Source organism: Pseudopodoces humilis, chromosome 5, assembly GCF_049639895.1.
Source record: "Pseudopodoces humilis isolate 2021_Gansu_Grassland_sample_001 chromosome 5, ASM4963989v1, whole genome shotgun sequence".
Lineage (NCBI taxonomy): Eukaryota > Metazoa > Chordata > Aves > Passeriformes > Paridae > Pseudopodoces > Pseudopodoces humilis.
Genome location: NC_142204.1, coordinates 543896 through 568555, shown reverse-complemented (window position 1 = coordinate 568555; position 24660 = coordinate 543896). Strand labels below are relative to the sequence as shown.

Sequence of the window (24660 nt, the reverse complement as noted above, 5' to 3'; positions counted from 1 at the left end):
CACACCCTCTCTGCACATTCTGTTCCAGTGCACGGTCACTGCACAGGAAAGAAGTTCTTCCTCATGTTCAGGTGGAACTTCTGAGCATCAGTGTCTGCCCATTGCCTCTTGTCCTATTGCCTGGCACCACCAAAAACCTGGCTCCATCCTCTGGCAGGCTCCCTGCAGATACTCAGCCACTGATGGGATCCTCTCAGTCCTCTCCAGGCTGCCCAGGCCCAGCTCCCTCAGCCTGTCCTGATAAGAGGGATGCTCCAGTCCCCTCATCATTTTTGTGCTGCCTGAGAGCTCAAGCTGCTTTTCCTTACTTGGATCACTGTAACTTGGCAAAGAGGACTTCCAAAGTAATAGGCAAGGCTGCTTAAGATATTAATGCATCAAATCCTTGAACTCCCACCTTCCACTTTGAAGGCTCTACACTTCTGAATTGATGAGTCAGTGCCTGGACCCCCACACAGGAAGATTCTGTACTTTTAAAGCTCTTTCAGCAAAATGCTTGTGATGGAGTTGAACAGCTACAAGAAGCAAGGGCTCCAAGCTTCAGCATTCTTTAGTTCAGTCAGTGTGAGGCAAAGAATTGCAAATGTTGTGCAATTTTTTTTACATTTCACACTCTACTGCCAGAAGTTTCTTCTTTGAAGGAATACAAGAGTTTACCCTTTCTTACAATTAATCTGTTTCCTGCACTCAGTTGAAGGTTTGTGGCTTTTCAATACCTGCTTCCACAGAAGATCACCTTCTCTGCTGGAGGGTTTCCTCCTCTAACTTTTCCACTGATTTTTTTTTCCAACGCTTTTTTCGCTAAAAAAGTTGATAGGAAGGATATCTCTATCTATTTAAACCAGGTCAAGAAACCAAGTCATCCAAGGTAAAGGAAACAGTTTTATTCATGCCTAAAAAATGCTAGATATTGCTTCCAGGAAGTAGAAGAGGAAATTAATCATCACTCATTAAGCACTGCAAGTAAAATTAATCATATGTCTAAAGTTTAGCATTTTTTATTTGCGACTTAAGAGCCCTCAGGAAGAAGAAGAAGAAACTAAGAGCTGGAATACTTTGCTTACTGCATCTCTAGTGAAAATTAAGCAATTGACTGCTCTAGACAGTTATGGCACCTAACTTTTAAAACACTAAAGAAAAGATTCATTTTATCTCAACTGACCCAACTACAGCACTTTGTAACTGCCTTGTTTCCAGCAAAGAGAATGACCTTCACCCTAACCAGTGAGTTCCAGTTCCCACCAGTCTGGGAGATTAAGGGGTTTTAAACCAGTTAGACACTGCCTGGTCAGGTTACTCATTATGTGCCTTGTTCCCTTAGGCCCTTTTTTAAGCTCTGGAGAACAGAAAAATGTTATGCCTGATGTGGAACATTTTAGTACAGGACAACCTTTTTTCTAAAAGTCAAAATGCAAATGCTCTTTTTTTTCCCCTTCTCATCTCAAGGCCAGCTCAGACAACAGAAATTTGTTTAGAGAGAAGAGACTGGACTTCTGGTGAAAGAAAAGATAACTACAAAACTTCACCTGGTTAAAGAAAGCGTGGAGAAAATCAAGTACAGAGCACAAGTCCATCAGGAAAGCTTACAAGGTAAGTTCATATGATGGGAGGGGGAGAAAGAAAAATGGAGTTTTCTACTCAGATGGTTGTTACATTTCAAACTGAGGATATTTCTGTTCTGCAATGAACATACTTGGATTTTTATGTCAGTGGTAGATATGCACGAAGAAGAAAAATCTGCACAATAAACATACTGATTGTCTTTACTAGTCCTAGGACTAGTCAATCACCTTGCAAATTTAAGCCTTGGGACACCCAAGTATTAGAAATTGAGATTTTGAGGCAACAGCTTGGGTTTCCGTGGTCCCACCAGAGGCTGAGGCAAAGCAGCTGAAGTTACTGCAGTCAGTTATGCCTTCCCTGCATTGATTCCCAAACAGACTATATTAAGAAATCATACTTAAGATGTCTGCTCTATAAATATCTCTTTTTCCATTTAAATGCACGTGTAGCCCATTTTAAATATCTCCTGTGACAAACTGTTTAATTGCAATATGCATGGAACAGGAACCAGTCTCCTGAGAAGAACAAAGACAGGGAAACCCTCCTGAATTTTACCAAGCTCTTTTTTTTTTGTTTTGCTTTTTATGCAAGCAAGTACACAACAGAATTACGTATCTTGATTTCATTTTGCACTGTCACTCCCTGCATTACTTGGCTACAGAGCAGAACTGTAAAAAATAAAAAACCCAAACAAAAAAAGGGGGACCTATTCCCTAATCTAGCAGCATGCCACACAGACAGCTGTGCTTGCACGAGAGGGCAGAGGAAAATAATAACCAAAGGAGCGGGAAAGAGTACTTTAACAATAGTGCAGCTTGTTATCAATTCATTGCAGGCTTAGATGGTTTCTTTTCTGAGGCCAAGGAGGCATCAGTAAGTGCTCACTGACACACTGTCCCAGCTGTGCAGATGTACTGCTTAAAGCTCAGATTTCCCCATTCCACAGGAAGGTAAAAATCCAAAGAGATGCAATTTCTCTAAGCACTGTCTATTAATTTATTTGGAACCATTTCTAAAGAACAGCAGAGGATGGCTTCAATAAAGAAAACGGGGTTTGGAGACAGAATTGCAGCACTGTGATTAAATGAAAACAAAGAGCAAGGCTAGGTTCCTTTATGCTTGAGTGACAAGCCATGCAGATGTCTTTCCTTTCTAAAGGAACTGCTGGTGAAAGGGTCTGGACTGAGTATGCTAAAGGGTGCAAGTACCAACAGGTCAATATTCTGTGTCAAACTGCTGATTTCCTTACCAGAATGGTAAAACAGTTCAGCATAACACCTTGAGCCCTACAAATTCTGCACAGTTGCGTTTTTTAAGCCATATATATATATATATATATATATATATACCCAGATTACTCTGTTAAAAGAATTTTTCTAGATAAAGTGATCCAGAATAACAGTTTAATTGCACTTGTGTTTCTTGGGCCAGAGAAAATTCAAGAACTTTATCCTAGGACTGTTTAAAGGAAATATAGGAACTTCCCAGTGAGACAGTGTAGACAGTATAAACAAGCATCTTAGGAACAGCAGGCTCATGCAGCAATGCTATTGTCCAAGATGTGAAGCAAGAATTACTGCCTGGGCCAAAAAATGTCTCATCTGTGAGAGGAACTTCAGCCTTTAGATCCAAATTCTAAATCTGTGCTTGCCAAGGTGTATTATTTAACAAAAAACTGCTTCTAACCATGAGGAAAGACCCTGAACCAGAGAAGTAGAACAGGACTGAGCAATATTGCAATGCTGCAGTGTCTGGACATCAGCTAGGGCCATCCTTGTCACAAAACGTGTCAGGTCAAAACACAAAGCATGCTGAAAGCCCCCTAAAAAAGAGAGCAATGCACAGCCAAAATGGGAGAAAACAGCTGGTGTTACCGACAGGTTCTGAGAGGACATCTGGGCATTAAGACACCTTTTACAGGATTCTGTCCTAAGCAACAGCAAGGATTTAAGATAATGCAGCAACTTTGCTTTTTATTAAGCCTAATAGTTCCTGCAAAGAGGGTGAAGGAGATTAACTAATTTAAATACATACGGCCTGCAGTGAGTGGCTGCACATGTTGATCTTCCTTTGCAGTTTCAATGGTTTTTAAGCTCCAACATGGTATAATTTTTCATGACTTTCATAGCAGACCATTCCTATTGTCCCTCCTTCTGCTCTCTGTGTGCACCTAGATAAAATAATCCTTTCAATTTAAGGCACAGCAGGACTGTAGCTGCTACCTCAAAACACTCCTAAAAACTCCAGGGAGGTAGCAATGGAGGGGCTGAAATGGAGAGACAAAACATCTTCCACAAAACACACCTTCCAACACAGATTAGAAGATGTGTTGGTAAGAACTGCTGCAGTCACCTTTGCAGGAGGATCTTTTCTGCCTCCACTCTGTTACTGAGGGTTCACACACTGGCCTTTCAAGTACTGAATCTGGCAAATGGTTCATCCCTCACCCACAACTGCACACACGGTCTAAACTTCTAAAATCTGTAAAATCTTCTACATCTAAAACTACCTGGCTCTTCAAAGGAATGCCAGGAGTATTTTATTTCATTTTCATAACACAGGTCTCTTTCTCCTTTATAGAACACCAAATCCTGCATTGTAAGTTAAAACAGGATTGTGATTTATTTCCAGAAAACGTTGCCTTGCTTCATTGAAAGCCTCCCTTGAAAATTCTTCACATCTTGCTTCATTGGTTTTGTTTTGAACAAACTGCTCTGCAACTCCACTGAAATAAACCCCAAATATACCAAAGCACACAGCCTTTCAAAGCAGACAATGTACATTTCAGTTTCTTTACCTTCCTGCCCTTTGCTCCTTCTGAAAGAAAACAAGATCTGCTGGATTTCATACCAAAGTATATCTTAAGAGCTCTCAAGCAGTAAATTAAATAGCTGAGAAAATAAATCAACCAATAAATTTGATTTGTGAACCATCAGCAGAGCAGAATGAAAGGTGGTGTGGGACAGACCAAAAAATTACCAGTGTTGCTCATCAACTCAGAATTTCCACCGTCAGCCAGAAACTACAGGGAGAAAGGAGCAGCACACACAAGAAACAAGTGGTAAGTGGAACCCTGCTAAGTCTCTAGCTAACTTTTCCTGCTGCAAGCCCCAAAGCTTTCCAGTTCTGTACTTCAAAGAGTGGGGAAAGGACAGATCTGTGAGACCTGGGGATTTCCAAACCTGAGATTGTCTCAGCAGCTGATTCTCACCAACAGCCCAGTTCCCAGCACTTCTTAAGGAACAGGGAGGACAGTTCCATTAGGCAATGTCCATCCAAATTTTGCTGCTTTGGCTCTGTCCAAGACACATCCAGAAGCACAGTAAAAGGTACCACAGAGACTGTTCTAGTAAGATATGTAGCTTTCTTTCACTGGTCCCAGCTGCCTGCAGGTCAATTATGCTGCACACAGAGTAAGGAGTAGCCTTTAGCCTAGTTCTTAAATTCTATTTAGAAAATAACAGGTAAGTTTGCCAACATACAAAAAGAAACCAAACCAAAACAACCAACAACCCTGTATGTATATATATGTATATAAAAACTTATTCTAACATCTGTGCAAAAAAACCAAAGTGACCGCTTATGCCTTTTTTTTCCTTCTTCTGTGCCCCTCCAATATTTCCCTGAAAAAATGGGATAGTCTTATTTCACACCAAGCCTCTTTTCAGAATTCATTGCTTCTCACACAAAGACTCTTCTCCAACTCTAAGTCAGGAGTTATATCTGCCTTTTGCAGTGTGAGGCATCAGGAACAAGAGAGCATTTTATTTTTCTAAAGCTAAGCAAGTAGCTATTAAATCTGCAACTTCTCTGAAATAATGTGCACAGAAGTTTAATGGAACTCATTTGTCTATGGATGAAGAGGTAAGTCTGGGTTGTTTTTTCCTCCTCTGCACATGTGCACAGGTATTCTGAGAAATGCAATGAGAGTTTTCACTTCCCCAAGCAGCCACCTCACTGTTCTGAGTGCTTGGGTCACAAGGTTGAAGGTGCTTGTTTCACTGCACTGGTACAGTCTTCACAACACGCCTCAGATAGCACAGATTAAATCTAACCACACCAATGCTGCACATTTCTGCTTCCTACACTCAAGGTCTGCATGTTCCCCTCAGTCTGGTCAGATGGGCCAGCTCTAATCTCTTGATTGCCTTCTCAGCTGTATTTGTTTTCTCCCACAGTGCCTCCACCACTACACTTGCCCAGCACTTACCAGGGTGGAATAGCTTCCTGCTATTTATCAAGTGTTTCCACTTCATCATAATAAGAAGTGCCCCAAAACACAGGAGCTAAGGACCACTCAGAGTTCAATAAACCATTAAAATCACTCTAGGTAACTGGCAGGCAGCTAAGCCAGTGCTCAAATCTGTTATCCAGCTTTATTGCAGAGAACAAGGTTACCAGCTCCTCTTCAGACAGAACTACTTCCACCATCCCCCAAGTGGCTTAGAAAATAATCTGTTATTATTCTAGTGCATTTTGTTATTTGGTTTGGGGGGGTTGGTTTCTTCATATATTTTTTTTAAACCCTATATAATACCTACTTACATACTGAAAGAAGAGTATGAACAAATGCACAATTTTATTTCCATTCACGTATTTTACAAGCTTTGGACAGATGTTCCACGAGTTCAACCAGCACTCATCCCAACATAACCTCTTTTCAGCTCTTCTTCCCTGCACACACTTGCACAGCACTGCTGGCAGCAGCAGCTTTGGGCTGGGGTGAGGAGGGACTTACGCTGGTCACTCGGCGGTAGATCTGCGCGGCATTTTGGCACTCGGAATAAGGATACTCAGACGTGGCCATCTCTAGCATACACATCCCAAAAGCATATACATCAACGGACTCATCATATTTCTCCTCATACATCTCGGGGGCCATGAACTCTGGGGTACCTTAAATTAAAAGAACGATTCAGACTCTAAATGTCTCAAAGCGAGCAGAGGCTGCTGGCGTTACTCACCGCAGGGGCACGCGGCTGGGCAGACCTGTGAGACAAGAGAAAGTGGAGGCAAAAAGAAGAGGGAGGAAACCCTTAGTGACTCTGTTGCACCAACGCACTTTGTGAGTCTTCCATTGCAAGGCCTTGGTGGAATAACAATGGCATGTGAGATCTGATGCGATTCCTGGTTTAGGTACGTTAGCTGATACCAATATCAGAACAGACTGGATTAGCCTGAAATCAAACGGGAGGGGAGGGGACGAGAAGAGGGAAAAACTGCAGACTAGCCATAGGCTGCAAACCAAATACTAAGGAGAGTTAAGGCACTTACCTTTTCTTTTCTCCCTGTAAGGAAAGAGGCACATTAAAGCTTGTTTCACAGATTACCTGACTGCCCTCTGCTGCAAAAGCAGTAGTACTGGTAAGAGCCCACAGCTAGTCTCTGACTGGTGCTCTCCATCTACTTGCTCAAGTAGAATGGTTCGGGTAAGGCCTTGCAATGAAAAGCTCTGTTGTTACAAATACAAATCGCCGTGAAAAGAGGATAAAAGGTAATTTTCTGCAAAGGCCACTCACCAGAGCCCTTTTCTTCATATACTTACCTTCCCACCTGCAGTATATTTATAGGCCTACTGCAGATACAGGCATTAGTGAGGGACATCCTACAGTCAAAAATACTCAGAAATACAGAGAGATTGAGTTACAGGCATAGAGCGTGAGATTCAACAAGTCCCATTTGAATAGTGTGCAGAAAATTATGGCCCAGTGAAGCATCACAGATCCCCTCTGCAAACAAAGGGACTGCATTGTATGATCAGATTTACTTTAAGCCAGAGATGCAAGTTTGCTTTTTGTAAATTTAAGCACAGAATTATTTCCTGCAGACACCAGATTCCAGACAATTTACAGATCACTCTACAGCCCATTGCTTGTTTCCATCACACCAAACCAAAAAGAACGTAACTGCAGTCATTTATCCAAAGGCTAATCATTAGCAGATAACTATGTAACAGATGGTAATTTTCCAGTGATAAATTTGAAGATTTGACAAATATGCTTAAGAAATTATGGTTTTTAACACCATTCTTTTTTTCCCTATTAATACTTTGACCTGGTTAAGAAGCAGGAAATATTTCAGTGACAGCTTGCGAGAAAATTTACAGGTATACACCATTGATCCCAGCTAGGAATCTGGCACAGGACTGTTGAGTAATGCTGAATTTTAGCAAGCTCTAAATACTGAGAGCGAAAGAAACTTCATTCCCTGCAGTCTATCCACCCAACCATAAAAACAAAGCTGATAAAACCAATTCTTTCAAGAATCCACAAGAAAAATTACTCTAGTTCCACCAAACCAATTTCTGAAAAAGGTTATGAATGGATACACAGGGACAGAGCCAGAATAAAGCAGTATTTCCCAATGCACCCTCCTAACTCACACAAATCCACATTCTACAGACCTCCTGAATAAGGCATTACACCACAGTCTGTGTTATTATTTAAATACATATTTATAATATTGACTTTGGTATACCTCAGTTTCTGATTATTCACAAGCTGCAAGGGATTCAATATTAACCCCTGGTGACAATTAAAAAAAAGTTTGGCTGTATGAACTAATGCTACACTAAATATCAAAATGTTGTTTGGTCACCAAAATGCATTTGTACATTTCTTGAAGCAGCACCACATCAAAGGTAAGATTTATACATAGTAAAGAGTGGTTTTATCAACAATGTTGCACTAAATTGTTGGGCAGGACAAGAACTCCATATTCTGAAATGGCTAGTGTTAATATATAGATAACAAAAGCACAACCAAAATTTCACCATGTCTTTGCATTAGAAACACAGAATGACCTCTGCAACCAAGAGACAAAGCCTACACACTTTCAGGCTTTGACCATGTACCTTTGTAAGCATGTTTTTTGGGAAAGTTCTTAAAACACTCAAGTCTTCAAAGAGGTAGGCTGGCTCAGCAGCCTCCGAAACAGGAGAGGCTTACCTATCACACTTTTGGCAAAAGAAGCTCGTTTCAGGGTTGCCAGACCAAGGTCTCCAATCTTGACTGATCCAGTGGGGCCAGTAATGAAGATGTTGTCACATTTTAAGTCTCTATGAATGATGGGAGGAGTGCGTGTGTGTAGAAATTGTAAGCCTTTCAGTATCTGACGGCACCAGCTTCGTAGTACTTTGATTTTCATCACTTTAAATCTTTTCAAATACCTAATGAAAAAAATAACAATAGGTTAAACAGATTCTGCTAAGAGACAGTAGATTCGACTATACCATTTGCTGTTTGGAAGCAAAGAAACAGTAATTAAAGACATGTATAAATTTAAACCTCTATTTTAAATCTACCTGGGTGTTTCAGGACTTCAGAGGAGCTAAAGATGATTCCCCTTTACAAAACCCATCCCCTTTCTTCTAGCCAGCAGACTATAATGATGAAACAAAAGTGTGAAAGCTTGGTGTACATAGCTGATAACTCCTCTGCATACAAAATCATTCTATGGTAATTAGACAGCTGGATTGCTAAATTTCAAGGTACCACTTCAATGACAAATAAGTCAGGGCTTGTGCATTACAGGTCTTTATCTATTTTACTTCTGAAACACTTAGAACATCTACCTCAATTAATTCTAACTGTGTGGGGAGGTGGGTCACTAGATCCAGAGTGTTAATAATCAACAAAGTACAGAGCTGTGGAAAACTGCAAGAGCTCTGAAATCAGCACTCCCTTGTTTACAGGAGGGGTCCAAGCACTCTGTTCAAGGTTTCCACATTACATTTTAAATCTGCTTCAAATTTAACTGTGGAGTTACCAAGTAAATTAGAAATTCTCAGAGATCCCCTCCCTGGTGCAGGACAGGGTTTGATCACCTGAATCCTACTGGTACTACTCATTACTTCAAAACTATGGACAGTCACAGAGAGGGCAGAGAAACCTTTAAAAAGGCTCTGTCCAATAGCTGAGGTGGAAGAGCTCATACCAGTCTGTATCCCTTTGCAGGTAGAATGCTACCCAACCTTAACTGCTCTATCTTTGCCACTCCTTGAAACCCCATGGCAGAAGAGTCAAATGTCATACCAAAAATATTTTTTCAACATGCATGACCTAAGACTACCATCTTATTCTGTTACTTAACTTCAGCAGATTAGAGATGCCACAAGGTGAATAACCTCTGACAGTTTTCAAGTGCCTTCCAGCAAGGTTTTCTCTCCAGCTCTCTTTGGGTAACAATTTGAAATGAAGAGCTGTTTTGTTCCTTCTGAAAAAGTATGGGCTGGGCTACATGTAGAGAATAGCATGTTGCATACAGCAAGGGCTTTATTCTTGTTCAGGCAATGTTACTCAGCCAGAGTCTCAGATAAAGACCAGTTTCACACTACAGCAAGACTGCTGGTAAATTCTGTAACCAACATGGAATCCAGCAACTGCAATCTTAAAACTAAAAGCAAGTTGTGATCAATTACTCCATGGTAGTGGTCAGTCTCTTCTGCAGATTCACTTCAATAGGAGATACAGCCTGCCAAAATCACTTCAATCAGCTCCAACACAGAAATGCAGTGTATTCATCCCTTTTATTTTAATTTTTCCAGTTCAAAACAAGATCTGGAAAATGAAGTTGCTAGGAATGATCCTACTGTGAAAACAAATCTGTAAAAGCAATTGAGACAGCTCCAGAGGAAATCAGGTCTCAGAATGTAAAGAAAGGCAGGGGAAAAGCCAAGCCAAGGAGGAGACAAGCTGAAGGAGGTTCTGAATCCATCAGCTACCACTTGAATTCTGGCTATTGACACAACCCTCATTCATCTCTCTTGAGCCTGTTCCAAAGATCACATGGTAGGGGCACTTCAGTTCAGCATCTGGAATCCCTAAGTACATTCTTGGTTACAAATATGCTAGAACACTGCCAGCTTCTCCCTGTTAAAGGACCTGCATCCAACCATCACCCAGCATTGTGCAGTGTGGCTGTCACTGTTCCCTAACACTGTCCCAAATTAAGTCACATGTCACTTAGTGCAGAGAACAATTTAAAATGGAAACAAATATAAATACACAAAAATAGACAAGCCTACTAGCCTGTATGTTTTCACTTTTCCTACTACCATAAAATAACCTGGGCTTGAAGAGACCTCAGGAGGTTTCCAATCTAAGTTTCTGTAATTAGTTACACACAGCTCAAGGAGCTATAGGAATCCTTACTAAAAAAAGGTAAGAGAAAATTTCCTTTAAGATACCATCACACTTGTATTCTGTTCACTTTTTTACATCAAGTGGCAACAATGTCTATGGCCCAAGTACCAAAACAAGAAAGGCATTGCTTTTATCAAATGCAGGTAATGTAAACATACTGAAAAAAAAGATACGGAAGTAATAGTCAAATATATGCAAACACAATTGTACAGTGTAAATCTAGGAATTTGCCACAAGCACATGAAATAATTAAGGCACACCTGAAATCTCCCATACAGTTTACCTGTCAAGTCTTAAGTAAGTGGACTAGAATAAACTAAATCACAATTATAACACCAGCTATAAAAGAGTGGGGAAAAACCCTAGCCAGAACTCTACAGTCTAAAAGATCTTCAATTAAAGAGCATTTTTTTTTTCTGGATTAAATGAAAAAGCTTTCTTATTTCAAGGTACAAAATAATCCCACAGACAGAAAACCTGGGGTATTTCTTCCTACCAACACCTTACTTTGTAATTGTCTATTATTACTTCATCTTAGTTATTGTATCACACAAGCCAATCCAAATATTAAAATCTGTTAAGAGGGATAAAGGAGTAAAAAATGGAGAAAAAAAATCTAGCACTACACATTCAGCAGAAAATTAGGTAAACTTTATTTAAAGGCATCTGTACAGAGCTGCAAAACCATTAACTTATTACTTGACTGAAAACAGCACATGAAGCAGCAGATCTACTTTTTATCTGAAATACCTTAAACAACCTGAGCAATGTCTCCGCTGATAAACACAGCTAGAGAATGTTGTATCCTGAGCCATCCAGTGCTACTCCAAGAGAAATACCTCCCTGTAACTGCAGCCCAGAGTCCCAAAGAGCCATTTTCCTGCTGCAGAAGGTGCACTGGTAGCCATCAATGAGCACAGTGAAAAGCACAGCCACTCACAGGCTGTTTCAGCCACAGGGACAGCAAACTGCTCCTGCTCCCATGGCCAGGGGGGATTTCTCTCCAAGAGAGAGCCAGGCATGGAGCAGAGGCTGCAGAGCCCCTTCACTGCAGGGCTGCAGCACTGCTCCCAGCACAGGGATGGCAGAGAGGGACACAGCCCCGTTATTCCAGGCCAGCATTCCCAGCACAGGGATGGCAGAGAGGGACACAGCCCCGTTATTCCAGGCCAGCATTCCCAGCACAGGGATGGCAGAGAGGGACACAGCCCCGTTATTCCAGGCCAGCATTCCCAGCACAGGGATGGCAGAGAGGGACACAGCCCCGTTATTCCAGGCCAGCATTCCCAGCACAGGGATGGCAGAGAGGGACACAGCCCCGTTATTCCAGGCCAGCATTCCCAGCACAGGGATGGCAGAGAGGGACACAGCCCCGTTATTCCAGGCCAGCATTCCCAGCACAGGGATGGCAGCTGGAGCTCAGGACAGCTCCAGGAGAGGGACACAGCCCCGTTATTCCAGGCCAGCATTCCCAGCACAGGGATGGCAGCTGGAGCTCAGGACAGCTCCAGGAGAGGGACACAGCCCCGTTATTCCAGGCCAGCATTCCCAGCACAGGGATGGCAGCTGGCTCCCTAGCCCCCAGCAGCCCCACACACCGCTAGAGGCCCTCGCAGCGGCTGCAGCTCCTGCACTCTGCTTTTCACTGAGCTTTCAACTTCACAAACTAGCTCATCCTAAATGGAAAGCAGCTGGAGGCAAAAAAAAAAAAAAATCTGTGAAAAAGTGAAAACTGAGTATTGCTTTCCTGAGCTCTTGAAGTCCAGAGGTCTTGTGCATGTGCTTACTGGGACATCCCAAGTAAGAAATTACAAGCTTGCTAACTTAAAAAAATGTTCTACCAAACCCACAATGCTAATAATGCTCCTCTTTATCAAGAGTGTTCCTGCAGTAGGTTATCCCTCAGCAAAAGGGCTCTGTTGTCATCCACTCTAAACAGCACCAATTTCTGGTGCTCTGTTGTTGTGCTAATGAAACGGAATCGCTGTGACTTGTCTTCATTTACTTACGTTTTTAATGTTCCAGACGTCATGAGTTCTGTCACAAGAACAATACACTTTTTTCCTTTGACTGTAGACTCCCAGGAATCATAGAACCTGACAATATTGGGATGCTGAAGCCCTTTCAGCATCCCAGCTTCCTCTTTAAATCTTTGTCGCTCTGACTTGGACAGCTTCCGATCCTAATGGAAAAGAAAAGGTGCATCAGAAAGTTTTGCTTTATTTTCTCATCGAGAGGCGGCAGCTTGAAAACAGTTAGGTACACACAAGAATCAGGTGTCTTAAATGCCATTTGGTTTGCAATTACCTTTAAATATTCTGTTTTGAACACATCCTATTATACTTTATAATATGTTGTTCTTTATAATTCTACTGCTCTCAGGGTTAAGGACTGTAGGTCTGTAGATTAACTCTTCTTTCTGCTTCCTCCTGCTATATTCTTAATAACTTCAGCTGCTGCCTGACTTGGGGTGGAATGGGGACATAATGTCTTGAACACTTCAGTGTTTGAGAATGCAGTCAGATCATTTAAAGCATCTCCCTCTCCTGCTGTACACAGCAACAACCTTTCATTACTCCTGGATGTCTACGCAGACCACTGGTAACAGATGGGATGAGCCACCCATAGAGGGGGTTAAGATCAAATCTCTGCTAACACACAGTATATTCCTGGAGCTGTAGACCATCAAGTGAATGAATTGGGTTTTCTTTGATTAAAAGCAGAACCTCATCATTGAGCAAGTTTCCTGTAATCTCACATCAACAAAACCAAAAACTCCCAGTAGAGACAGAGAGCAATCTTTTGGCCAGAGACAGAAGAGGAAAAAGCATTCCTGGACCATCCTGTTGCATTACCTACCAACAGCTGGCTATCAGCTACCACCAGGACTCCAAGCAGCTATTACCTGAGCGAGCAGCACATCTCAGAGAAGACATCTCCTTGTGCCATGCAGTGCCCTCAGCTGACCAATGCACTGCTCACACCAGTCTGACTGGCACAAACTGGCTCCATAGCCAGTTTGCATTAAAAAACCAAAATATTTCAGCATATACTTAAAGCAAAGAATTTCAGAAGCATCATTTCTAACAGTTATTCAGCAATAACCAAAGACCTGTTTGTCAGATCTAAGTATTAGTTTTAAGTCACTTGATTTCACATTGTCTTTTCCATTACAAGGAGGCAGTAAAAACATGCAGGGATTTACTTATACTCCCATTGTCCTCTAGACAGTAATTCCTCTTCCTTTGTTTACAGGTCATGTGTTTTCTCAATACAATTCAGCCATGTAATATCTAAACCATTCTACATTCACTAAGATCATCAACTTCTTCTAAAAGGTTCATAGGATATTTTCAGGCATGGACAAACTTCTTTTTCAGATGAAGCTCCAATTTTCAGAAGGATACAATTTCCCCAGGTAAAAGTCTGAAAACAGGTTTGAAATACCTCAGGGATTTCCTATTGGCACCTATGAACGTCACTCACCTTTACAATTCTTAGGAAAATGCAAAATCCTTAAGTATGACTAATTTAATCTACAGACATCAAAAAGCATTCAATCCTACAACTCCTTCACTCTGCAGAACAGCATTGCCACCCCTTCCCATTCTTTCATAAGCGTACTTGCATGAGTTTTGATGTAGCGAAAATTTGATTCGCAGAAACACTCCAACAACTGAGCATTCGTGTCTGCTTAGGTGCTGCAGGGGTTTTCATATGCAATTGGTACTCCCATTTGAGCTGTCTTACCCACCTAATAGCTTTCCTTTCATTACAATGAACAAGGCAGCACAAGCTCTGTTTCAAACCTCATCTTAGCTGCTTTCTACTGCTGTGAGACAGGAAAGCAGTGAGCAGCAAGAGGTACAGCTGACCATACACACACACTCCTAAGCAACAGTGCTTCAAACAACACAATCACAATATCATCTTTCCTACAGGAAAATAAAGCACTATTCTCAGCCTCTGCACTTGACCCATTTAATTCACTTTTTTAAACCACTGTATTTAGCTGTAAATTGAGCTTTATATATGGTCGTTATATAAAAAAGGCTGCAATAATCACTCTTCTATCACTTTTAAATAGTCAATATGAACACCTGCATTCATTTTTGTCCAAACCCAAGATTTTAGATACACACTTGGATTACATTTTCTTTACTGTGTGCATACTAACAAGTTATCTACCACAAACACTGTTAACCTGGTTTAGATCTAAATTTAACATCAAGTCAAGTATATTTCATTTCATTCTCATTTTAATCCACATAACCCAGTCTCCTTTAAGGGCTTTATTCAGTTTTCCTTCCCATGTACTGCTGTCCCCAGCTAGAAACCAACAAGTTCTGATGACTCTTATCAATGAGCAGAGGCACCCACACCTTTCATTTCTCTCTCTGGTCACATCCAGGGCAGCAGCACCATGTTCCTGCAAACACAGCTGTGACGTTCAGCACAGACACTCAGCACTTCAGTGCTGGCATTAAAAACCCACCAGGACCTGCAATAGACCGAATAAAACAACGCTGCTTTGAAAGCCACGGTGCCCCGGTGATCTGCGACAAGTTTGGACAAAGCACAGGCCAAAAACCTTCACCCAGGAACACTGCAATGTTTTTGCAACCAAGGAAACCCTGCACCCTTCAGTACATAACTGCAGCAGCAGAAGGGAACATTAAACAGAGCTGGAAGAAAAAGACAGAGAGGCCACTTGTTTCTTAAGCCCAGCGATGCATACTACCTTTTACTACCCTCATTTCCTTGGACACTCAACCCACACCCTCATCCAAAACAGGTTTTTTATATTCTTCTCCTAAAGGAATACTAATGCTAGGTTACAGAAGACTGTCAATATACTTTAAAAGAACCCACAGCCCTAACATTCAGGAAAATACTGGATCTCCTGTACAATTATACCTACCAAGTCTGTATACACAGTGACCCGTCTTTAGCTGTACAAATTACATTCTAATGCAACTTGCAAACAGTTGGCCTGCAGGCCGACATACAATTTAAAATTACATGTCCACTTTCAAAACCTGAGTAATTAAAAATATCAGACAGCAAGATCTCCCAGGCTGCACAGAGGCAGACTAGAGCCCATCCCAAATGCATGTTGGCATCCTTTGAGCTGTTAATATGGGCAAAAGCAACAACTTCACCTCATGCCTGTACAAAAATGCAACTTAAGCAGCTGCAGCTACAAAAATATTGAAATAAGCAAATGAAATAGAGTGCTGTATGTAATTTGGGAGACTGAGATGTTACTAGCCGTGTTAGGTATAAACAGTTCAGGAAAAGCAGGGGAATGAGAGTATTGGGCATCACATGGAATCCAGAAAGTGGCTGTACAGCGTGGCAGAGAGAAAGACGCCATCATCACTTAGTGAGAATTTCAAAGAGCGTTTTGCAAGACTTTGGGAACAGTTTTCACTGTCCTCAGCTCTAACTGCATACTCCAAAGGACTCTCAAGCCCAGAAGTGTCATTCCAGCAAGGCAGCTACTGGGGGCAATACTCAGAATCCACCGTGGCCTCTGAGCTGGAGTCTGCAGAATTGCAACACCCTCAGCTCTATCTCCACTTCTAAAGATGTCATGAAGTCTGTGGCCAATCACTCAAAATATGCCCTCTTTTTGATTCAATTACTGTAAGTGTGAATCAGATAAGCAGATTTATCCCCTGCAGCCTTTTTCCTATAACTCATGGTATAAACAGGTACATAGATGGATCATTTCCACACGTATTTGCTGTTCTCATTTGAAAGCAGAAATATAGGCTTCACAGATTAACATTCCAGTTTCACCAAGTACAAGATTAGTTAGACAATTTTAATGTTTTTGTTGATTTCTTTGATTTTATTTTTAATCAAACACCCAGAAACTAAACAAAGTAGAAGACTCACTGGTAGTTTTCCATAAGCCTAGGAAACTTGAACAATTTTATAAAGAAGCCAGCACTTTAAGAACAGTTAATAATACACAGCTTGATATCCTATCCTTCAAAGACCAAATCATTTTGGAATTCCCACTAATAAAATTCTAAAATGGACATACTCTCTCCTTTCTCAGTAGTTTTTAACCATAAGCAACCTTAGGCAGACAAGACAAAGTCCTAAATCTAGAAGTTAGCAAATCACATTCCTGTAGTAGCTCAGTTGGCACATGCTGAGCACATATAGCCCTAATATTTTTAAAAATATACAAAGCTGTCAAACCATAGGAAAGCTTGTTTCCTAAAATGGATTTAACTGCCTTATAAAATGGACAGCATTGTTCTTCCTAAACTGATAGCTTCCCTGGAGGACCTAAGTGTCACATCCCAATCACTGGGCTGCCCTTTGAACAAACTGAAACAGATGCATCAAGCCTACTCCGCTCATTTCATTCATTCCTTTCCACCTACATTAAATTGTTTTGACAAGCCAGGACAAACAGCAAGGCTTCCCAGCACGTGACTCGGGGTTCTGCAGTGCCAGGGGCCTGGAAGGAGACAAGCAGCAAATGAGCGATTGTTCAGTTCAGAGTGATTCAATAAGCTTTTTCTTGGCCGTTTCCATTTCTCCAGCTCCTTCCCATCGGATTTGTTTTGGGCAGGAAAGAGCTATCAAAGGTGTTTACATTTTGTGTAAAACAGGGATCTTGGGCATTCATGATAACCCAGGTATGGGTTTACTCTTCCACTGATTTCCTTAATGTACAGCAGCATGCATTACACGCAGCATTGTTCCTACCCTCTTTCTACCCCTGTACCTACATGCCTTATATAAAGGAAAAACAAACCGACTCAAAACCAAAACAACTCCCTTCCCCTGCTAAGATCAGCTATTGTACCAAGCCACAAAAAACAAAGCTCATCAGCAAAAAATGCCTATATTCCTCTGGTGATTTGTTTCAGCCAAGACTTACTATCTACTCAGCATCCTTAATGAGGAAAGAAAATACGTTTCTGGCACCTAAATTAATCTTAAATTTCAACTGGGAGACTCACATAGTCACCGAGCCTACTGAGCAATTTCTCATGTGTTTTCCTTTCCATCTGTCCCCATCAGGACAAGACATGGCACATGTGCAGGCCTGGCTGGTGAGGCAGCAGGGCAGCTCCTCAGCAAGGCACCGCACTCTGCTCCAGCCGCCACAAGCCCAAGCAAAGGGCCCACTGTTGTTACTGACTGACACCAAAAGGCCTGAGCTAAACTCTGGGACACTTCAGACAGCATCAAACAGACACAGTTTTGTACTGGTAGCACAGGGCACCTCACCCTCAATCACCTACTACAGGATACCAAGCAAATGCCACTGAGAGAAATACTCTACATGGATGGAACTACATCTGCCAACTCTGCTGTACATCCTCCAAGGTGATTTTCACTTCCCTAACATCAAGTACAATTGAATTGCAGAAGTGCTGGGGAACCTTCATACACAGAACAAGCCAGACTCAGAAAACTTCCTGTGATCTCCATCTACAAATTGTAGACTCATAAGAGATATAGGTCAACTTTAAACTGTTTGGGTTTTGGTTTCTCAAAGAAAAAACAACTCAGTGGATGAGCTGCTACACAATTTAGAGCTCTTCCATCTTCCACAACATTAGGAAGATAAGCAGGAAAGAGGAAACAGACTGGACACTACTACAGACAGGTTTTAGTAGCTTTCTGCATAAAATCCCACCAGATCCAGAAATGATAAACAGCTGTAGTGCAGGGACAGTTAGTGGCTTGCTGTTTTGTGGGGAGGGTTAACTAGACTACAGCAGCAGTATGTCGTTCTCATCCAGACACGCACTAGAAAAATTAGTAGCGATGAACTGCCTTGAAGTGATGTGATCTGTAAATGTACAGCCATGAGAGACTTCAAAGTGCTGTTGAATTATAGATAGTTTGAATCACAACCAAGGTAAATTATCTATCTGTGCTGAGGTTACACTGAGCAGCATTTTATCAGGCATCCAAATGTCTGAAAATCTGAGTGAAGACACTGCAGCTCCCAGCCTATTATTTGGAGGAAGAAGTAGCATACAGAACAGACAAATGTTCTTCTGTGTGCATTCCTGCAGCATATGAGAAAGGCTTTGCAAGCCTTTAAGCAAGGTTAATGAGGGGTCATCAGAGGAGAAGCTAGCAAGACTGTGCTCTGATATTCGGCACTGTTAATGGAACTGAGGCTTTGTGGGTTGCAGTGTTCTCATCCTGAAAAAATCTAGCAGTTAAGAGGAAAAAAGAGCACAGTAACCATTGAGCTAGATTAACAAAATATCAACAAAGAGTCCACTGAGCTTAAAAATCATCCAGCATGACACAGTTGGTGCCTAGAAATGGAAGTCTCGGTGCACTAGCACTGCATCTACTTTTCTATGTTAACACATAAACCACTTAATACTTTCCAGCACTAAACACTAGGTAGAGAGATAGAAGGGAAAGGAAAGAGGCTGTGCAAAATGCATCCCTGTACAGCAACAGACAAAAAAAAATGATCAAAGACCTGCACAGATCCTTCCACCACTCTACTTTCTACAAACCACTGAAGACAAAAAACTGATTAAATAGATCTGAACAGCTGCTGTTCCAAAAGTACATACCCAGGCTAAAAAACGCCAGCACCCCCAGCCCCTCCTCATAAGGCTTGTGCTCTGCACCCACTGCCAGCCTTGCTGCTCTTCATCTGACATGCTCCAGCACCTCAGTGCTCTTCTCTTAGTTAGAGCCCCAGAACCTTCCAGTCACTTTCCTGTTCATCCCAGTTTAAAGATGGAATACAAAGCTTCTGACAGGTAGCAAAATGCTATGCAAGACCACGTTGGTGCTTATTGAAAGAATGATTTCACCTTGTTCCTTGGCAAGTCACCACAAGAAGAATTAATTTTGTATAAGCTATGGACAATCTTCATGAAGCATGCAAATAACCTAAAGAAAGGTAACTGTGAGGTATAAAATACGTCTCTAACACAATATAAAAGAATAGGCTTGAAATAGTTACACACTTTAAGGTTCCTGATTAAGGGTAAATATTTGCTGTAGGTTTCCTCTTACACAAGGTATTAAAAACACTCTGAGTTTCAGGAAAGTACACCAGCAGGCAACCTACGTGAAACACTGAGGGATAATTCCCATTACTTGTTAGTCTCCTGGTGAAAAGCAACTGCCTTCAAAATTTTTCACCACTGGTTATGTCAAAGGCAAAGGCAAAAGGGTAATCAATTAGATAATTGTCTTCTGTGTTTTAATTTCTGGCATCTCAATGCACTACAATGGTAAGTAAATAGAAAATTCACTGGAAGATGAAGTTGATTTGTTAAAAACACAAAAAATACAAGTGCTTCTCATCTTTTCTCTTAAAATCGTTGCAGTTAAATGATACAGCAAACGTACACAACTTTACTTATGCTGCTCAAATGTTAGAAATTAAGAAACAAATTATATATAACCTGACAGATAACTGATGGTAGGAGGAAGGAAAAGAGGGAAATGAAACTCTAAATGATCAAACAAAAGGACGACAGAAGTATTCATCAGTCACCATTTAGTCTGAGTAAGTCAATTATACATATCCTGAAAGAACTTGTACTTGAGTAAGCTTGAGCAAATAAAAAATTCATCTTTGTCTCAGCACTGCAGAGGAAATATCTGCAAACTACAGCCCACATATGTGACCAAAAGATTCCAGCAGCACTCGCCATTTGATGCTGTGATTGTCTCCGTTTTGCTGAAGCTGTGACTCACCACCACAGGGCAAGGAGGCAGAACACCACCAAGAATTCTATTCCTCTCATGTGCTCACTTTCCTGCTTTTACACTTGCAGTAGCCCCTGTGCCAACAGTAGCAGTGGCAGCATCTAAGACACCTGGTGGCAGTAATGTCATGGACTTTTAACCTACGCTTGAAGAGATCCTCAGTGAGAGTCTCCCGGTAACACCAAAGGTATCAGAACTGAGCTCTGCCTGCTTGCACCAAGCTCTGCCATCACTGCAAACACAATCTCCATCAAGAACACAACAGCAGAAAAACACTGTAACAGTACATGAGAATGTTTCTTCTTTATATAAGGTCATAAGAGTTTTGAAAGTATGCTTCCCAATACCAAAGTTTATCTTTTATTACAGTAGCAGTGTGGGAATTATTATTTTCAGCAATGCCAAAGGTGATGGCACTGCTGGGATATTGCACTTGGATACTGTTTGCAGTATTAGATGGAAGGCTCATGGCCAGGGCTCACCAGAGACAGAGAGGTGCAAGCACACAGCTTCCAAAAAATTCAGCCAAAATGGTTAGGTTACCACTAAAATGTTAAGGGGCATTAATAATCTGTACAAACGAAGTCTGGAGTGGATGCTTGCTTTCCTGAGCTGTGTAAGGTGTGAATATATACATTAACACACACTTGCACTGCTCCTCTCCCCAGTCTCTCCCAGCAGCAGCAACATCCACAGGCAAAGCATGAACCAAACCTGAACCCAAACCTGAACCAAGTTCCCCTTCCAAAGAAAACAATGACCAAGCTGCACATCATCTAATCAGAGCACATTAAATACCATACTCATACTTTACCAAATCAATCACATATTTGCCTTTGCTCTCCACAAAACCAGCAAGCAAAAAATTTTAAACAGTAGATAGATATATAGAACCTAAAGCTTAGACATGACCTCCTCTGGAATCTTCCAGGTCCTCAGGAATCTGCACTAAGAATGGCAAGCAACTGTTTAGGCTTCAGTCATTTCTATTCTAGGGTTGCTCTAGGCAGCATTTGTGTTTCCTTACGTAGAAGTCATGGGGGGGAAAAAAAAGACTGCTACAAGTTTTATTCAATTTACCTATCCTGAGAGGCTGAACATGAATCAAAATGCTGGGCTATACACAAATCAGTAAAAAAACAGATCTCATCTATTTATTTTCACTTTTAAACTGTTACTTGATCTGTAGATTTATGGAAGATAAATTGATAAGTTTGCTTTCTGAGAGCAGTTCTCAATAAGGCTTATGTTTATTACATACAGCTTATTAGAGAATTGAAGTGTTGGCTGAACTGAATTCTTGATGAGCTATTAACCAGCTGGACCATCTTGTCACTTGGCTCAGATGCCTCATTAAAAGTTTTGAAGTGCGTGTCAGTTCTCTTTTTGCACTGAACTGATGGTCTTGTCAGTGAGAGGGAAGGTACATCCAATCACCTCAGTTTTATTTCACTATGAAAACCCAGTTCTCCACTCAGGGGTGACAAGACTTCAGGAAAAAAAAAGCCTTCCCCAGAATCCATTCTAGTGACATCACAGATTTCTTAATTCAATGCATTAGAAATGCAATTGTAGCTTTTTGTTTCATGTACTTCTGTATGGCTCAGAGTCCTTTTATGAGTAGCTGCACGTCTAGAACATTAGGGTAAACCCTTAACTGAATCTGATAGAGGCAAACCAACTAAGCAAATCAAACCCATATTACAATTCCTCACCTCATATTCTTCACAAAGCTAAAGGCAAACAGGAAAAGTTAGTTATAGCCACCTTTCAGCATCAATATGCTGCCTGGAAAACATGCAGGAATTTCAAGATGACTGCAAGGATTCACCAATCATGAGCACAGTAAGGGTTCAGAAGAACAAGAAATGTTCTTGTGCCTCTGAGCACCTCCCTTGCAAAAATCCCAGCATAAATCCTAGAGATAAGTACCAAACCAGCCTTCCCTCTCCCCCACACTCCTCCAGCAGTAAAATGAATTCCCACCAGCCTACAGCACACATTGGCTCCAGCACTGGTATACACATTGTGTTTGCAGCCTGGTCACCCTACAGGAGTTACTCTTCCCAGCTCCCCTCCTCTTCCTGCAAACACATCCAAAGAAAGTACTTCAATTAACTTACAAAACTGTGGATTACTATCAGTTATGTCAGGATGACATATGAAGCGTATGCCAAGTACTGGCAGCCAAGAGAAAATCCTTACAATAATCACTAGAGAACTCCATGCCACACACCTCTCTTTCAGACACAGATCTCATTGAGAGACCCTTCAGGGATCCATGAAAATAAACCACAAATAATTGCCAGGTGTTCTGCATGTTCTTGCAAGACAGAAAGGGATCTCCTGCAGGGAAAGACTAAAGAGATCCAGAAACAGTGAGTTTTATGGGGTGTCCAAAATTTGTGCTCTAGATGAGGGCTCCGAAATACTTTCCATGAATGCAAGTATTAGCACTAGCATTCCACAAACGTGAAAGTCCTAAAACACATTGGAGGAGCACTTTCAAAAATTTTTAAGTATTACTGGTGTAACTTTCCTGTGATCTACAGAATGCCCATCTTCACCTCAGGGTTCTCATAAAGGGAAGCATTAATAATTCTTCCATGCTTACCCAAAAGGTTGACTTATGAAATCAGTCTCTTGCATCACTTGCATGTTTACTATAGACTTTCACAATAGTACCATATACATCAAAGACACTCCACCAGCACACTGCACACATCTTTCTTGGCTAACACCATCCATGATCTGCATCTAAAAAGTTACTCACTAAGTCACAAATACTTATGAACCACTAATATTTTAATTTACTAATATATCAATTTTAAAATATGCATATTATCTTTCAAAGAGCAAAGAATTTGAGTATAATTGAGTCAGGAGAGAGAAAACACTCAAATTTTTAACAGTGGATGAGTGGTAGAATGAACAACTAAGAAAACTGGCATGATGAAGCATACTCTGCATCCAGAAGCTTAACTGGCTTTGTAATTCAATCCTGAACAATTTTAAAACACATTAAAATATAAGTGAAAACAAGGTGTAATTGAAATGCAGGTGAAGAGACCACTCAGCTCTTATTATCTAATGCAACACAGGATACAATACATAAAAACAGCCAGGGATTTGCTGTATTTTTAATCAAAGTAATAACATGCACAACTTGGACACATGAGTACTATTTTTACAGAGGATGAAATGAAAAAAAAAACAAACCCACACAAACCCTTTAAGTGTTGGACTTAAGTCCAGTAGAAAGAAAAGCCATTGACAACTAAAATTCAGTGTTGTCAAACGGGTGAGATGAAAATGCCAAGAGAATGATCTCCAAAGGGAGACAAAAAAACACAGCTAGGAAAAAGCACTAGAGGAAGTTTAAGATGAACAGTTAAGGCTTTTTTGCCCTTGGAATTTGGGAACTACATATGTAGTATTCCCACTGGCAAGGCTATCCTGTACTACTCCAAGCATTTTTTCCAAAGAATACTACTGGGAATATCCCACACTGCCAGAAGACCAACCATGACCTAGAAGGCCTCAGATACTCAACATGTTATCTATGAATCAGCTATTCAAACTGCTACAGCTTATCCAAAAAGTCTGTTTCTCATTACATTGTGCTTTAGTCACATACTGTCTGTCCTTGGTCTGGTGCCACTTCATTTCAATTGTTTGAACAGGAACACTGGAAGGAATTTCTTGAAGACAAACTATAATGCCCGTGCATGTCATGGTCCAAGGGGCCTGCCTTAAATGGGTCATCACAACCTGTAAACAGGCTTCTTTGTCTTCAATTTACCTCCTACTTTGTCCCACTGAAGAATTCTACATGCAGTTCAAAATTCAGTTTAGTTGTAAACTAAAGCACTTTTTATATATAAAGGTTTTTTTAATGAAAAAAAAAACAAAAAATCATTTAAAATATTCAAATAATGTATCCATACAGTGAAATACCTGATATTCTGTGCATCACATACAAAAACTACTAACTAGTGATCATGTTTAACAAGTTCCCTTACCCCAAATGGGTATCTGAAAACTTTTTCAGTGAAATGGCTCTGTCTGAAACACGCTTAAGGTGTTCAGCAGGTATGCACACACAAAAAGCTATGGAAGCTGGAACTCAAAGGAAAGCAGTTTGTCATTAAAACTGCTCTGTACTGCATCCCTTGCTTCACTGGAAACAACTGCACTTCTGTGGGCATGAGTGGGGAAGAGG

The 24660-nt window shown here is 41.0% G+C and overlaps 1 protein-coding gene and 1 long non-coding RNA gene across 17 annotated transcripts in view; one reads left to right on the top strand and one right to left on the bottom strand.

The window, feature by feature from the left end:
* The window catches only part of WNK1 (WNK lysine deficient protein kinase 1), a 98609-nt gene that overhangs the window by 53613 nt on the left and 20336 nt on the right, over positions 1-24660 (bottom strand). For all 16 annotated transcript variants that reach the window (XR_015772612.1, XR_015772610.1, XR_015772609.1 and 13 more), the window contains exons 2-4: positions 12716-12888; positions 8511-8731; positions 6302-6459 (exon numbers count right to left, since the gene is read on the bottom strand). Coding sequence is in view for 12 of the 16 variants with exons in the window: in XM_088055931.1 (XP_087912057.1) it covers positions 6302-6459; positions 8511-8731; positions 12716-12888 (552 nt within the window). In the remaining 4 variants the exon portion in view is untranslated. The remainder of the gene's footprint in view (positions 1-6301; positions 6460-8510; positions 8732-12715; positions 12889-24660) is intronic.
* On the top strand, positions 1457-16583 carry LOC148184244 (uncharacterized). Its single transcript, XR_015772613.1, has 3 exons — positions 1457-1590; positions 4500-4624; positions 15118-16583. It is a non-coding gene; the product is annotated as an uncharacterized LOC148184244 (long non-coding RNA).